Below are 15,474 nucleotides of genomic sequence, written 5' to 3' on the forward strand. Positions count from 1 at the left end.
GTATCGACTAAGATGCAGAAGCTCTCCCCTGAATTCTGTCACAGGATTGTATGAATTTGATTTACGTTTTATTTAGTCTTCTCTGTGGAATTATCGGATTTTTCCCTGAAAAACGCATGCAATCTAAAACTAGTCCTAGAGAGATAAAGCGACTAAAAACGTAAAACATCTTAGCAATGTATTGTGAAAGCTATGAAGTGGGTAATAGAAAACAATACATTGATTTGGGGTTTAAAATCAACATTATTGAACAATTACAATAATCATATTAACCCCAGACTCTTCCAAAAAGAGACAGATACATGTCCTACATCAGTTGTATGCTGTATGTGCTTTTCTTTCCAGCTCTCATGTACACATGTTGAAGAATGAACTGATATATAGTCTGGTGTGGATTGCATATTTATTTCATATTTAGTTTTCCTGATGTGTTGTCTCCACAATTCTGAGGCACACCCTGTAAATGTAGGCATTTTTAAAAGACAGGGTTGCTTTTCCACTGATTGAACCGCATCAGGTGTAGATTTGTATGGGCATACACTTTATTTATGGTGTTGGCTAGGTTTTTTTTGTCCAGGTGCTTGGCCCTAAACTGGTGCAAGTGACCTCTGTAAAGCAATGGGTTATAGTGAAATGTCTATAGTAAAAGTATTGTTGTTTTTGTTGTTGTTAAATAAAAATAATAATGTAAAATTACATTAAATAAAAGTTGTGTGTGCATCATGGTACAAATACATATTTTGTGTATTCCAACAATTATGCAATTTATGTTATTATTTTGATTGATTTGAGAACTGAAATGTACCAGATTTAAACTATTATAACATAATAGTTTTTATTATTATTATTATATTTAGTCAATATATAGAGGTTACAGTGTATTTATTTATTTTGATGTAGACTGTCAGTTTAGCGAACAAAATATTAAAATCCTGACACCCACCCATGTTGGACAGAGCAGTGATGGGAAAGGATTTAACTCTTTCAGCACACCTGATTCGTCTGCGCCATAGATAATCAATTAGGAAAGGCCAGCATTAGTATGATCAAGTCCTGTCATACAACAGTTGTGTGTGGGATGCAAAACTGTGAAGCACAACTCACAAGGCACACACTCAACACAAGAGCGCTCAGAGATTGAGGTCTGCGCGGATCTGCGCCGCTACACCAATGGGATCGCTGCGATTCGGCAGATCTGCGCAGCGCTGTGGAAATCTGCGTGGCCTCCGCCCCCCACCCCTTCCTCGGTCTCATTGGTTAGGAAATATCGCGAGATTTTGGTTTTTCCAGAGGTCGTGGGTTAGTGGAATAGCAGTGAAGTTCAAGTATTGTTTGCGTTTTGAATTAATATCACTCTCATGAGTACAATGGCAGCGTTTTGCAGAACTGCAGCCTTTCTGCTAAGACCAGCGAAAGCCTTGCCTTACACATTGACCGCTGCTCGAAGTTGCAGCTCGGGTAAGCACGCAGTACGTCTTTGTCGCTCATTGTCTGCGCTGGCCTGTCGCTTGGGCAATGTCACTTTTTGTGAAACTGTCCATTTAAACAACTGCACGATTGAGTTCACCAATGTCAGCTTACATTTGCACGACTTGAGTGGTGCATTTATCTCAACCTAAGGTGTTATTTAGGACTCATCCTATGACGTGTTGTTTTATTAACTAAACAGTACAATTTAGAGTGTGCAGGGATGTATTACACACTGATTGGCAAGTAATTGTTTTTCTCCTTAATTGATGTGAAATTGTCATTTTTAGGATCATCTTAAATGCAGTAGATATTTATTAAATATGAAGTAGATTAGCTGGTGTCTTGGCTTGGTGTCGTGTTTTACTTTCTCATAAATGCCTCGTTTACTCTATCTGCTGTTTGGAATTACGACATACGTCATCAGAGTGACGTAACAAAACGTACAATATTATTTCTCATTGCACTGCTTTTTAATAAGTGGTCATATATATAGTCAAGTTTACACAAACAGTTTAAAGCATTACAGAAGTGCAGTAAGACAATCCGAACAAAATGTAAGCACACATCCTAGTAAATGAGCAAGTACAGACATAATACATGATGAATACATGCAATAGTTACCTTATAGTAGCTTCATAAATGTAAGGTTTAGTGTATGCCGGTGTAGCATACCTACAAAAACATAACTAACCTATTTTTTTTTATTTCAGGTGGCCAGTACCAGTATATCTTAGTGGAAAAGAAGGGTGCAAATCAGAATGTAGGTTTCATCCAGTTAAATCGCCCCAAAGCCTTGAATGCCCTCTGTGATGGTCTGATGACTGAGATGGGTCAGGCTTTAGATGCTTTTGAATCCGATAGCCAAGTTGGTGCCATAGTGATCACAGGCAGTGAGAAAGCATTCGCAGGTAGTATTTTTAACTTCTGTTTACACTCATGAAAATAAATGATTGCATACTGGGAATCTGTAGACAATTCATTATCTAATTCTTTAAATTTGTCTGTCAACTTCTTTCTTCTTAGAACATAGACTGTATAATCTAAGGTAGTTTCTGTAGCAGTGTGATTTACAATTCAACAACAACAAGTTGTTGTATGTTTTAATAATGAAAAAACACAATTGTGCTGGTTGGTATTGCTTGTTATTAAATGCTCTGTGATTTTTCAGCTGGAGCAGACATTAAAGAGATGCAAAACCGAACCTTTCAAGAGTGCTACGGTGGCAACTTCCTTGCCCACTGGAACAGGGTTTCAACGGTTAAGAAGCCAGTCATAGCAGCTGTGAATGGATTTGCAGTAAGTACATGTATGCTTTGTTTGGTTTAACTGATATATGTAGTTTTCAAGGTTAGCTAGTCACAAAATTACACTGCATACACAAGCAGCAGCCTTACATAAGTTGTTTCCTTTTCATTACATTTTCATTGTTTAATAAGTGTTTGTCAGCTGTAATCTAATGGCATTTTATGCTCTTGAAAGCTTGGTGGAGGATGTGAGCTGGCAATGATGTGTGACATTATCTACGCTGGGGAGAAGGCACAGTTTGGGCAGCCAGAAATCCTTCTGGGCACAATACCTGGTAACTACCTTTCTTTGTCATTTAATGTGTAGAAACTGGTCTGAAAATCTAAATTCTTCTAGTACTGATTTTCTATTCCCAGTATTGGTGAGATTGAATCAGAGCAGACACGTTTAGGCAGAAAGTAAGGTGCTATTTTCCTTTTCACAATTCCTCTGTATTTATAAAAGGTTCTGTTTCTGATCAATGCACATTTAACTGCGTCTGCTTGGGTGCTACTGTTATCTATACTTAAAGGGCATTTAAAACAGAGTGGTGCACTTGTCAAGCTATAGTACTTTCTCCATGCTTGGATTCACAGAAGTCCTTATCCCCAGGTGCTGGAGGAACTCAGAGACTAACGAGAGCTGTAGGGAAGTCGTTGGCAATGGAAATGGTTCTCACGGGTGACAGAATTTCGGCTCAGGAAGCAAAAGCATCAGGTATATTCTTCAGAATTACATAATTAATGTCGTCACTATAAAAGTGGAAATAATTCCTTGAAAAAAGCTTAATAAAGAGCTATAAATCACAAATATAAAAGTTAATAAATGTTAAAACTACTGTGCAGTATCGTGTACCTTTTTGTATTTAAGTCAGGGCAGAAGTTTGAATACCTCTCAGCTTGCAAAAAATGCTCACAACCTTCAGTCATGCCAAAATAGTATTACAACTCACAATTGTAAATGTTTAATGAAGTTACCCCTTTTTATACTTCTTTAATCATTGTTTGTGCAGGGCAGATTTCACAGTTTAATGTTATTTTTTGTTTAGGCCTTGTAAGTAAAGTATATCCCACTGCTCAGCTAGTAGAGGAAGCAATCAAATGTGGAGAGAAAATTGCTGGGAACTCGAAGCTCGTCTCCTCAATGGCCAAAGAGGCTGTCAATGCAGGTATGTATAGCAAAATGTCGTTCTTTTTTGTAATTCTTAAACGTATTTTAAGTTCCTTACCATTGTACTGGTACTGCATCATTTCTGTATACAGCCAAACCTATTGTGCATTTTACTGTATTAGGATTTAGATTGTATAGCTCTGTATGAGTTTAAGAGGATTGTAATTTAATCATTGAAAAGTAACCAATTCAGTTTCCAATTCTACTCATTCCGTCATCAAAACTGCAGTTTCTTTACTGTGTTCCAATTAAATAAGCTATATATGAACAAATCTGATCTGCTCATTTTAATTTTTCAGCCTATGAACTGTCATTAGCCGAAGGAAATCGATTGGAGAAGAGATTATTCCATTCAACCTTTGCCACAGTAAGTAGATTAAAATGCTGAATCCTGTAAAGATGTTTGAGTCCTTTTGGTTTCAGTAAATGCAATATACTTCATCATTGTGTTTTCAGGCTGATCGTAAGGAAGGAATGACAGCATTTGTTGAAAAGAGAAAAGCCATCTTTGAGGACAAATAATGGTGGATATTATCTAAACATGGAACTGGGACAGCTTTCAAACATTATACTTGTGCATCATTTGCATTAACAGGAAAAATAAACGAAAAGTTCACAAACCAGTAAGTTACTAAAACGAAGAATCATTTTGCTGTGTATGGTGTCATATACTGATTTGTGTAGACAGGTAGACCGTTCCCTTCAACAGCAAACACTGGTTTTTGAGATCTCGAACGAAAACTTAAAAGTCTGGCCTTCACATATATAGACTGCATTTGTCTGTTTGCCTTTCTTATTGTTACAAACAGAGTGAAATTTGCTGTAACAGGATTAAAAGAAATCAGTTCTGTGAATTAATTTCTTGTTAATAAACAAATCTGAGTGACATGTTAATCATTTAACTCTTTCACACCTTTATTTCATCGGTTTCCTGACTTAGATAGTACTTTGCTTTACATTCTTCATTCCTTGAACATGCCAACATTCCCAAATTACTTCAGACAACAAAACTGAGAATTTTAGAAAGTTAGTCTCAGACTTTTTCATGTTGCAATTCTTGTTATAAATACATTGTTATTCCATGTTTGTGTTTTATATATATTACTCAAATATAAATACTATTTTGTACTTGTTTTCTTAAATGCAGCTGTACTCCATCTGGTTGTGCACTGCACTTTAAAAAGAGGTGCTTGATACAGTAAGTGGTGGTTATAACCCACAGGGAGGATCACCTGAAACCTGGGTAAGAAGTGAACCTGGACTGGAGTATTTGTTAAGTGTCCGAGCCGTACAATATAAATTAATGCCAGCTGGGAACTGAACTCTGCTTTCCAATGTAGCAGTACCATGCCCTTCAGAAGACCTTAAGGACAAATGTGTGTATTTGATACTGTATATTAGTCAATATAATGTAAATACATACATTATCTTATTTAAAATGTTTAAATTACTCTTAAGTACTAAATAATGGGTTAATGTCACTCTTTAAGAATCTGGTAGTAATTATGTGTCTGTTTAATGCTGTCATTAACCTGAACAGTAATTGTTTTGTTTGTCATGTTTCAGAACGTAGAGAGCTTTAAGCCACTGCTTAGCATAATTAGTTCAGTCATCAAGTCTTTATAGTCACCACCTTATGACTGCAGTTACTTTTATTGAAGCAATACATCCAGCCCCGGCCTTGCACACATCAAACCCCGCTCGCCACGGCCTGGTTTATAATGTCAAGTTGATCTTGGTCCCTTTGGTTTCAGTGGTCACATTTCACAGTAATTAGAGAAGAAGCTTTCTTCTTGTAATTGCTTTCAATACCAGACCCCATTCATTGGGGACTCAGGTTATTTTCTTAAATTGTTTTCTTAGGGCTGTATAAGCAGTCAGCTGCAACTGCCTAGAAATGTAGTTAACCATGTCACTGCTGGTATTTGAAATTTCACCATGTGATCTAGGAAACTGGTTTACTGGTTTCTGCATTTTATACAATTGAGTAAAATCTCTCTGGAGCAGTTCTCCAGAGAGATGAAGGGTGCCTGAGTCATTGTCGCATTGTGAAATTCTATTCCAGTAACAAAGGCAAACGCAAAGCGAGGAACTATCGAAATAAAGCTGTTCAGAAAAAGTCAAATCCATGTAAGGGACATTTTCTTCTTTAAAGAATTTGCGTAGTGTGTTTTTGTGGACTCAACCTAAACCAGTTATGTATGTTAAGTATTTATTGAAATGAGGAAAATAACATCCATTTGAGAACAAATCGTGTTGCTGCCTTCAGGTACAGTGCACCTGATACAGTCCCACAGGACACATGGCGTTCAGGCTCCACCGGCCCCGCCGCTGCGCAGGCCGGATTCAGAACGCTGGACAGTTCTACGGGCTCGAACGCACAGGTCGCGTTCTGTAGCGCAGAGTTGCGCAGCGCTGCGCCGATCTGCGCGGCTGCACCAATGGGAGCGGTGGGATGCTGCAGTTGTGTGCAGAACTGCGGAAATCTGCCCTACAAGAACGCGACCTCTAGAGATTTAACACGCATGCTTCCCAAGTTTTGTTGCATCAAAGCCTAGCCGGATACGCGTTTAAATCGGAGCCACAAAGAAGAAAGCATGCGGTTATTGAGCAGGTCAGAGTGGAGTAAGTATGTCGCACATTGTGTGTCTTATTATTGTGGAATTGTAACACGGAGACACTGCTAGTGTGAGTTATAAGTGTGTGAGTACAGTGTCGTGTAATCGCAGTCCTCATGTGCTCCAAAAATAATGATTACGAATCCACATGTGGACGGCCAGCTCCCAGCTTTGTAAAACGATTAGCAGCCTAATCCGAACAAAGGATAGACACGTCACTTTTAGCAGCAATGTGTAATGTGTAGTGGTGCATTTTAAACTTCATGTGAATATTATAGTTCAGAATTTCAACTGTGTATTATGATTTTTAAACCTAGAATCATACTTTGCACAAACGTTTTACTAAATATTGAACGTGCTACATATTGCCGGTAGATGGCAGTATTGTACAGACTATGCATACACAATCTCATTAAAAGAGTCCTGTCAATAGTCACGATTTCATTTTCTTTACTGCTCTCTTTCTTTGGGACTTTCATTCCTGAAGAGTGTTTTGATCATGAAGCAATTTTAAAAATGTATACTAAGATACTCTCGATAAGTAACGATCTACATGAAATCAAATCCTATAACTGATAATGGATATACCAACAATTATTGTTAAAAGCCAGTGTAACCTGTTTATTATGATTTAATATATACAGACACACTGTTCCCACACACGGCTACATAGAAAAGTAATCTGTATTTCTGACTGTCGTTATTATTCCACATTTTCGTATGACCGTTCAAATCAATTTACTTCTATGCAATTTCGTTCCTAGTCCTATTCCAATTAATAAAAATGAATTAATTTAATATTCAGCTGATGATGTTGCAAAAAATATAAGGACACAAACGTGTATTAAACACATTTCAGTGATATCAAAAATGTATATTTAAGACATATAAAAGTAAAAATAAACGAAAAGTCCAGAAGTAGGTAAGTCAGTAAGTCAACCATTAAGTTAAAGTTTGGAAAAATAAGTGAGTCTTCTTTGCTTTGATGCACTGAGAGCTTCTGATAATTTCATACAAATGTCTCCGCTTAACTTAAATAGATCCATTTTAAATGTAGATAAACTACGAATGACTATATACATACACACACAGCAACGGTGTATTTTTGTAGGCTGCCTGGTAGTATTTTTACTGTTAAATCTGTAGAATTAAATTTATATAACACATTTTCAAACAAGAAATATGTTATAAAGTAAAATAAAAAATAAAACGTACTGAAAATAGTCCAATATAAAATGATATACTGTAAACATTTTAAATGCAACTAATCTACAAGACAATATTAAAACATATCCAAAAATACATTGATTATTTAACAAAGTACCAATTAAAAATAGAAAACAACCAGGAATGGGTTATGATAGGAAAGATAATGCATTTCCAGACAATGATACTCAGTTTCTTCATCTGCTATTTTCAGAATCAGAATCAACATAGACTAAAACTATAGACCAGTATAAATTGTGCCACCTTCGCAGGATAATGTATAATATGTATGCGCCCAGACTTTTTCTTAACATTATATTAGGCTATAGCACATCAGATGCAAATGTATTTGGATGTGATATATTTCTTAATTTACATTTCGTTTTAGATTTAGTTTATTTCAATTATACTAATATTGTGCTTAGTTTTTGAAGTATTATTGACGTAAAATAGATACTTTTGATACGGTTCTAAATAGTGCACTGCATGGGTACATTTACCGGGGTTTAAAAGACAACAGGCCACACATTTGTTGCAGGTTTATTTTATGAGCTATGAAACAATACTTAACAATATGCATTCATGGGACACTTGTTTCTAAATATACAGATTCAACGGCAACTTGGTTTATACAATTTCGCAGTATCTGTAGGTTAATCAGTCCAATATAACACATTAAAATGAATACGCAGGGAACCCTGAATATCAAACATGTAGCTATGGGTTGGAAGCTTAATTATTTCATATATGACAGTTTACATTTTATTTTAAATTGTGCAGAGAAATAGAGCCAAGTTTAACATCTGCATAGTAAGATATTCTATCCTCTTCATTCGTTTTTTTTTTTTTTAATAAATGTCTGTCGCGATAAAACAATGCATATTGCGAAATAAACAATACCTGCAGGTTACAAAAAGGGTTTCTTCTACAGACGCAGACCATTTCACTTTAGACGTTTTAAGACCATAACAGATTTGATTATAGTAGGAGCTTTTTTTATTTCCACCCAATCTCTAAAGGCACTTTTTCCCCCTGTGATCTCAACGTTTCTTCACACAGCTTCGCCCTATCTTCACAAGCCCATAGCCTAATTGATTTTTATTTGCATTCAATATTCCCCCAGAGCCGGCTTTCTTCTCAGCTCCTGGAACAAAACTTCTAAAAGGAGAGAGAGAGAAAAGTCTGCTTCTCACACTGCAGAGACGGCACAAAGGTTCCCCTAAAGGGGAGAGAAAAACCCACTTTGAAGTCTCTCCCCTGCTAACGAAAGGTCAAAATAATAAATGTAGACCCAAATTGAAGCGTTCAACGGGGACAAAAGAGGCAAAACGTTACATTTGGGCAGAGGCAGTCCCTCATAGCGTGATAAACTCATTTAAAAAAGCAGAACCAAAGGGGGAGCAGCATGGGTCCCCAGATAAAGAATAGGGCTTTCAACAGATCAGACAGGCCTGGCTCCTCCGTCCCTCTTTTCTCTTTCCCCCCTATCAGTCTGTCCTGCCACTTCTCTCCATCCATTGCAGCTGCAGCGCCTCCACACTTCCATTCACTGCGGCCAAATAGAAATTTCCTCTAAATTACAACCTCATCAAGAAGAGAAAAAGTCACCTTTCATTAGCAGCAGCTGCACGTTTGGGGGCATTATTCTGACCAAGGCGCTGGCTTTATTTATATAACTTGATTTGGTTTCCTAAACCTTTTTTCATGCAGATGCAAAAAGCTTATACTGAATTCAAATGCACCGGATGCCCCATGGTACGTTTTTTCTTTTCTTTTCCCTTTTCTGCCTTAAAAGTTGATGCATATTTACGAAAGAGGCAATAAAATCGTTTTTCCCCCCTCTCTTGTTTATTCTCCTTACATATTCCTTTGGGGAGTATACCTGTTAACAAGTAAACTGGGAGTTTATGTATCCAGACCTTCAAATCCAACACCGTGTATTCAACAATGCCAAGTCACTCCTTCTTATTTATTATTTTTAGTTTTGATCATATCTGGGGAGGTTGCCAGCTGCTAGTATCCCTGAATCAAAGTAAAGAAAAGTTAAACCATTTTCTTTTGTGCTCCTATTGAGCAGAATAACTGATGCGTATGATTGCAAAGGGAATATGTCACATCTGAATGACACCGTTTTGAAAAACGCCCCGATTGATGGATAACCAAGAATTTAACCTCTCTGATAAATAGATCACTTCAAAGAAATAATAAAATTAAAAAAAAAAAAAACACTGAACCCCATGGGCTCCAGCTATAGCAGTCTTTACAGAAGGAGAGGAGAAAGAGGACTTTTAATTACAAATTGGGCGAATAATTATTTAAATATTTCTCAAGCAGAGATTTGGGAAAAGTCACTCTTTCAAGTTGTCACACAATGGCTTTGATAAAACAAGAGTCTCTGGTAAAAACAGAAAAAGAAATCTGTTCTCTACCTTAACATATACTACCTGAATATCTGTGAAACCCTGAGTTTATTTTCTATAGAAGTGCAAGCTTAGTTTAAGTCGTTTTTTGATTGTTAGTTTCAACACTTAAACTGCTGAATTAATAACGTCGCATTTGTAAGTTTAAAAAATATAATAATACATAGCATTATGAAAACGGCAGGACTATCTAAACCAATTGTACAGATCAGTGAGACATCATGAAAGAGTAGCTATGTGCAATTCGTTTGTTCACAGTGTATACATTTTATTCCCTAAAATTTATTTCCGCAGCTTATGGAGAAACACCTGCGGTACAGGGTGTAATGACGATTTAAGTGGTTTAAAAGTTGAATTTAAATGACATTCCGAAACCACAAGCAGTTTAATTAATTAGTAACCTATTCATAAACTGTAAGCATTCACTTTTGATAAGTTTCGATTGTTTTGTCTGTTTTTTTGTGTGAAGTTTTCTTGTGGAAAGTAATGTCAATTAGTAAAATTAATTAGCAAAATCGAAATCCTAACTTTGTATATTATTATTATTATTATTATTATTATTATTATTATTATTATTATTATTATTATTATAAGTAGTAATAGTATCCATCCTATTTTGCATGTCCAACATTATCGATATCATCAGGGAATCTAAATGTGGGAGAATGTAATTTTAGAGGTTCAGCTTCATTATACAGAATAATTATACACTAAGTTGTTCCTTCCAAAAGTCTACCATGTTATAGCCTACATAACGAATTTAATATGTTACAACCCGATTTGATATCAGTTATTTCGATTAAATCACATTAGATTGATACAAACGCAATTGTATTGATATATTTCAGATTCGTATAGGCAATCGCTTCATAAAAACCTATGTATTTAGGATCCTATAGTGAAATGGAGTTTTTTAGAATAAAGATAATTTTCTAATCAAAGTAGTTTCACAGCGGCAGTGGGGGCCGGGGGTGGGATATGTATTGCTGTCTTACATGACAATGTCATGTATTTTAATAAATGACATACATTTCCCATTGCAGACTACGGTGCATGCTTGCCATTGCACAAATGTACGTAAAAAGGATGGGCGCAGACAGACCAATGAATAGAGACAGATCATAACTCCATTAAATCACATTACATCGTAGTTTCGTTATAACTAATATAGAAAAGGTAGTAAAAAGTGAAAGACGCATAAGAAGAACTACTTTTAAGTTTACAATTCAATAAAATAAAACTGAAGACATTAGCAATAGAGTAAAATGTCCAACATGTATGCAATACATTGTTTTACCAATAGGGGGCTCTGTGGATGCTCACCCAGGGCACTACGCCTTACAGCCTGTCGTGTTTACACATCTCTGCTCAGGCTATATTTTAATGTATTTATTGCGCATATGAAAAGTAAAGGGACCGTATAGGGATCACAGAGATGGTGGATTTATAATGTGTTCAATACGGATAGAGAAAAGTCCTGCTCTGACACATTATATTGGACACATGGAGGTATGACATTCATGATTAAATGTATATAGAGAGAGAAGAATAGATCGAAGATGGACATAGGGAGCTATCATATCACAAGAGATGAATCAAACATACCTAGAAGACTACTTCAAATATGAAAAGATTCAATAATAAACAATGCAGTCGTGATATGGACAAGATAAGAGAAGGAAACATGTGGAGACATCCCAGGGAGGCCAGCAGTGGATCAACACAGACGCCTGCGTGCATGTGTGTTTGTAAACTTTTCCAGAGTGAGTCACTTCCTGGATTTGGACCAATCGGCGCGCAGGATGGGGGATCACGTGATTTCCTCTCCGCAGTTGTGCAGCGGTTGCAGTGTGCGCAGGGAAAATGGTCGTTTTGAAAGGGATACCCTCTATCCTTTCACCGGGATTGCTGTACACTTTAGCTAAAATGGGTCACGGCGATGAACTGGGTAAGAGGGAGAGAGAGAGCTGTTATTTCACGTCCATGCTGAGGATAGAAGAAGGGCAGAAATGTACTGAACAATGTGGTCAATCTGAGGCTGCATTATTAGATACTACGCAAGCATACATAACTCGATGATGCATTTGATCAGCCTTAGACAACAGTTTCATTTGACATGTTTTGAAGAGATCATTACAGCAGAAACGCATGCACTGACCTTTAGAAGAAGTGGTCTGCATTTCACTGAAGTCGTAATACTATTACTAAGCATAAATAGACTATTACACGCTATCTTTACACTTTTACGACCTTTGTAACATCAAACTCAAACACTTGACAACATCCTCATAAAACACATCATACGACATCATGCAGATAATGCCCTGTGAAGTCACAATAAGGATCAATCATACAGAAGTGACTCATTACAGACTAAGCATGCTGTTTTCACATGCTTCCCACTGAGCGCCCCTCACTGTAGATCTGCATTGTGATTCACTTCTGTAACCAAATTCCACATTACAATTAAGCATTGGCGCCATAATGCATGCCATTCGTTAACCCTTTCATATAGTTAATTTCAGACAGTCATCTGACAATGTGTAGAACTTCTTGGAACTGGTGGAAAGTGTCTGTGAAATGTAAAATATACACTTTAAGTTGCATGAATGAAAAAAGTGTCAAATAATGCTTCTCAGATTATTCTTCAGTTGCACATGTTTGTAAATTAAATGTATTTCTTCTATCACTTGTACATCTGTCTCACGGTTGCAGTTAATAGAAGTAACCTCTGCACCATTTAAGTGCTTTACAGAAAGTCCTTCCAGTAGTTTCAAATTATATCCATTCTCTTGTGTTAGTTCTTGCAGATGCAAACTTTCCTGTTTGTTCGACTTGCCAGTGTGGGCCCACAGAAGTAAGGGCTGATGGTAAGTGTACATTTTTATTTGTATTTGGATGAATCCGGTGATATCTCAACTTATTGATTCTGCTTTACTCTGTTTAAGAGTGTCTTTTGCTGACTAATGATTTTGCGTCCAGGTTGTGTCTCTTGATAGTGAGTGTATTTGAAACTGCTCTTAGGGTCATGAAAACTGTAGATCAACAGGAGGGACACTTATACTTTCTCAAAAATCTGCAAGCAATGAATTTTTATTCACTTGTAACCACGGTTAAACAGTTCCTCTAATCATTTTGTAGGCCTGCGCATTCCTGAGCTTTTGGAAGCCATATTAAAGCTGTTTCCGCTTGACACTTACGTTCCCAGGCCGGTAGGTGTGCTATTCTTGATTTGAGCTGGAATATATTAAGTGTTGTCAGGGGAATATCGGGGAAGTGGTCCATAATGCATACTTTCTCAGACACTAAATGAAAACCAATGTGGCACCATTTCACATTTGTTTTAAATAAAATCCATCGAGACATAAAACATCGGAACATGACAGTAATAATCATGGGAAGAAAAGTAGGATCCAATTAACAATACTAATAATCTAATTATATTTATACTGATGAAGAATAATTTTATATAACAAGTGACATGTGTTTGACCTAATTTGGATCAGATATCCACCTTTCACTTCTGTCTTCCATTGGAGTAAAACAATGTCTGTGTGTGACCAATTACGATTTGTTTGTATTATTTTGATATATATGGTGGTACTGAAGAGAGGCAGGTACTTATGTCTCATTAAAGTGGAATAATAGTACCTGCAGAGAAGAAGGCCCATCTTACCAACCTCCCAGACAGGCTGCTCGACAACTGAGGAACTGCTGGTATCGATACCGAAGGCACAAATGAAATGTCAGACCTTTGTAGATTATATATATAAGTCAGCTATGAGAGCCTGTCTTTAGTCATCTTGTTATTTGTCTTGCATAATAGGCAGCTGTTATGGATATGGTGGAAGATGACAAACTGAGAGGTCTAAAGGTGCCCGTGTGGGAAGTGTACAAAGAACTTCTAAATCAAGGGGGATCTGATGTAAGTCACATAATTACTGTAATTAGGGGGTACTCAAAAGAGTCTAAGGGATATCGGTCATTTCCAGGAGTTTGAAGCTGCATTTTAGAATACCATGTTAAGGATACAGCTGGGAATGTGTGCTAAATCATAGTTACTTCATTAAAAAGCAATAGTCAACTGTTGCTGTAGTCTGCGTTTTTCTATGTCCAAATCTTTTTGATGAGTTCGATGGTTTCCAACACGATTCTACGGTCGGTGGTATAGTAAGTAAGATAGTTGATAATGGATAAATAGTATATCTTTCTGTCTCTGTAGTTTTTAGCAAGTCTTCTGTAAGTTTAGTCACTTGATTTCGTTTTGTTGGATTGCAGCGAGTAGTTGTGAAACTCTCCTCTTTAGTTGTGGTTCTGCTTATAATTTATTGCCACATTTCTCTCATTCCTTTAGAAACCTTTAGAAAAATTGGAAAGGTTTGCGTTTTATGAACGGGCTAAGAAAGCGTTTGCTGTGGTAGCAACAGGGTAAGATTTACTTTTATAGATTTTAAAATACAAAAAGAATCATAAATATTAATCATGACGGCATTTAAACCTGTGTTACTGTAGGCACATTTATAACGCAAGTTGCTGGTTTATACTGATGAAACATAAAAGCTCCATTTCTACTCTAAATCATATTTTCTCAGTATGATGAGCAATTGTTGTTTTAGATTGATCTGAATTGTATTGAAATATTTAAATTAAGTACCACTTTACATTTTTGTGAGCTCCATTAAATCTGATGCTTACTAATGGTGTATTATTTCTTCACTAATCTTTTTAGAGAGACCTCCCTTTATGGTAACCTCATCATCAAAAAAGGTGTTATTGCTGCAGAAGATCTGTGTTGACTGGAAGACTGTGCTTTTGAGACTAAAGTGATTATGATAGTGTCTGACAATTAGATTTTTCTAGTTGTGTCCAAAAAATTATGAGCTCACTTTCTTGTGCAAATAATTTTCCTGCAGCCCCACCATAAAAAACGGACTTTGAAAAGTTACTGAAGGAGGCTGGGCTCGGTCACTAAATAAACAAGTGGTTGCAGAGCTTACAAATGACTGCTAAGAATAGTGAAAATAATCTTTAAAACTTGGGCTGCTCCCTTGATAGGTGGAGGTCAGTAACATCTGATTAGCCATGTGTATTACACAATCAAGTTGATAAATCCATATGAAATAGACATGTATAATGTAAAAAATGCATGTTTAATGTTACAATAAAGCTGATGTTAATCAACAGACTCATTTTATGATTTATTTGGTAATGGCTAATGCAGTTGTGACTTACACTACTTTCAAACATTTCTCTGCATCTGCATTGCAAGGTTTAAAGAACAGAAGGTGTTTCCCATAATGCACAGG

The 15,474-nt window shown here is 36.5% G+C and overlaps 2 protein-coding genes across 2 annotated transcripts; both read left to right on the forward strand.

Annotated features, from left to right (window-relative positions):
- The first annotated feature begins 1,271 nt into the window (after nt 1–1,271).
- On the forward strand, nt 1,272–4,818 carry echs1 (enoyl CoA hydratase, short chain, 1, mitochondrial). The gene is made up of 8 exons (XM_066693411.1): nt 1,272–1,458; nt 2,181–2,378; nt 2,639–2,766; nt 2,950–3,049; nt 3,367–3,471; nt 3,803–3,922; nt 4,224–4,291; nt 4,381–4,818. The coding sequence occupies exons 1-8, from the start codon at nt 1,359–1,361 to the stop codon at nt 4,444–4,446; spliced, it is 885 nt and encodes a 294-aa protein (XP_066549508.1). The 5' UTR covers nt 1,272–1,358; the 3' UTR covers nt 4,447–4,818.
- Nucleotides 4,819–11,968: 7,150 nt separating this feature from the next.
- Nucleotides 11,969–15,351, forward strand: fuom (fucose mutarotase). Its single transcript, XM_066693096.1, has 6 exons — nt 11,969–12,116; nt 12,970–13,038; nt 13,310–13,380; nt 13,995–14,093; nt 14,523–14,596; nt 14,898–15,351. Exons 1-6 carry the CDS (start codon nt 12,032–12,034, stop codon nt 14,962–14,964), a joined length of 465 nt encoding a protein of 154 aa, XP_066549193.1. The 5' UTR covers nt 11,969–12,031; the 3' UTR covers nt 14,965–15,351.
- Nucleotides 15,352–15,474: the final 123 nt, after the last annotated feature.

Source organism: Amia ocellicauda, chromosome 20 (genome assembly GCF_036373705.1).
Source record: "Amia ocellicauda isolate fAmiCal2 chromosome 20, fAmiCal2.hap1, whole genome shotgun sequence".
NCBI lineage: Eukaryota > Metazoa > Chordata > Actinopteri > Amiiformes > Amiidae > Amia > Amia ocellicauda.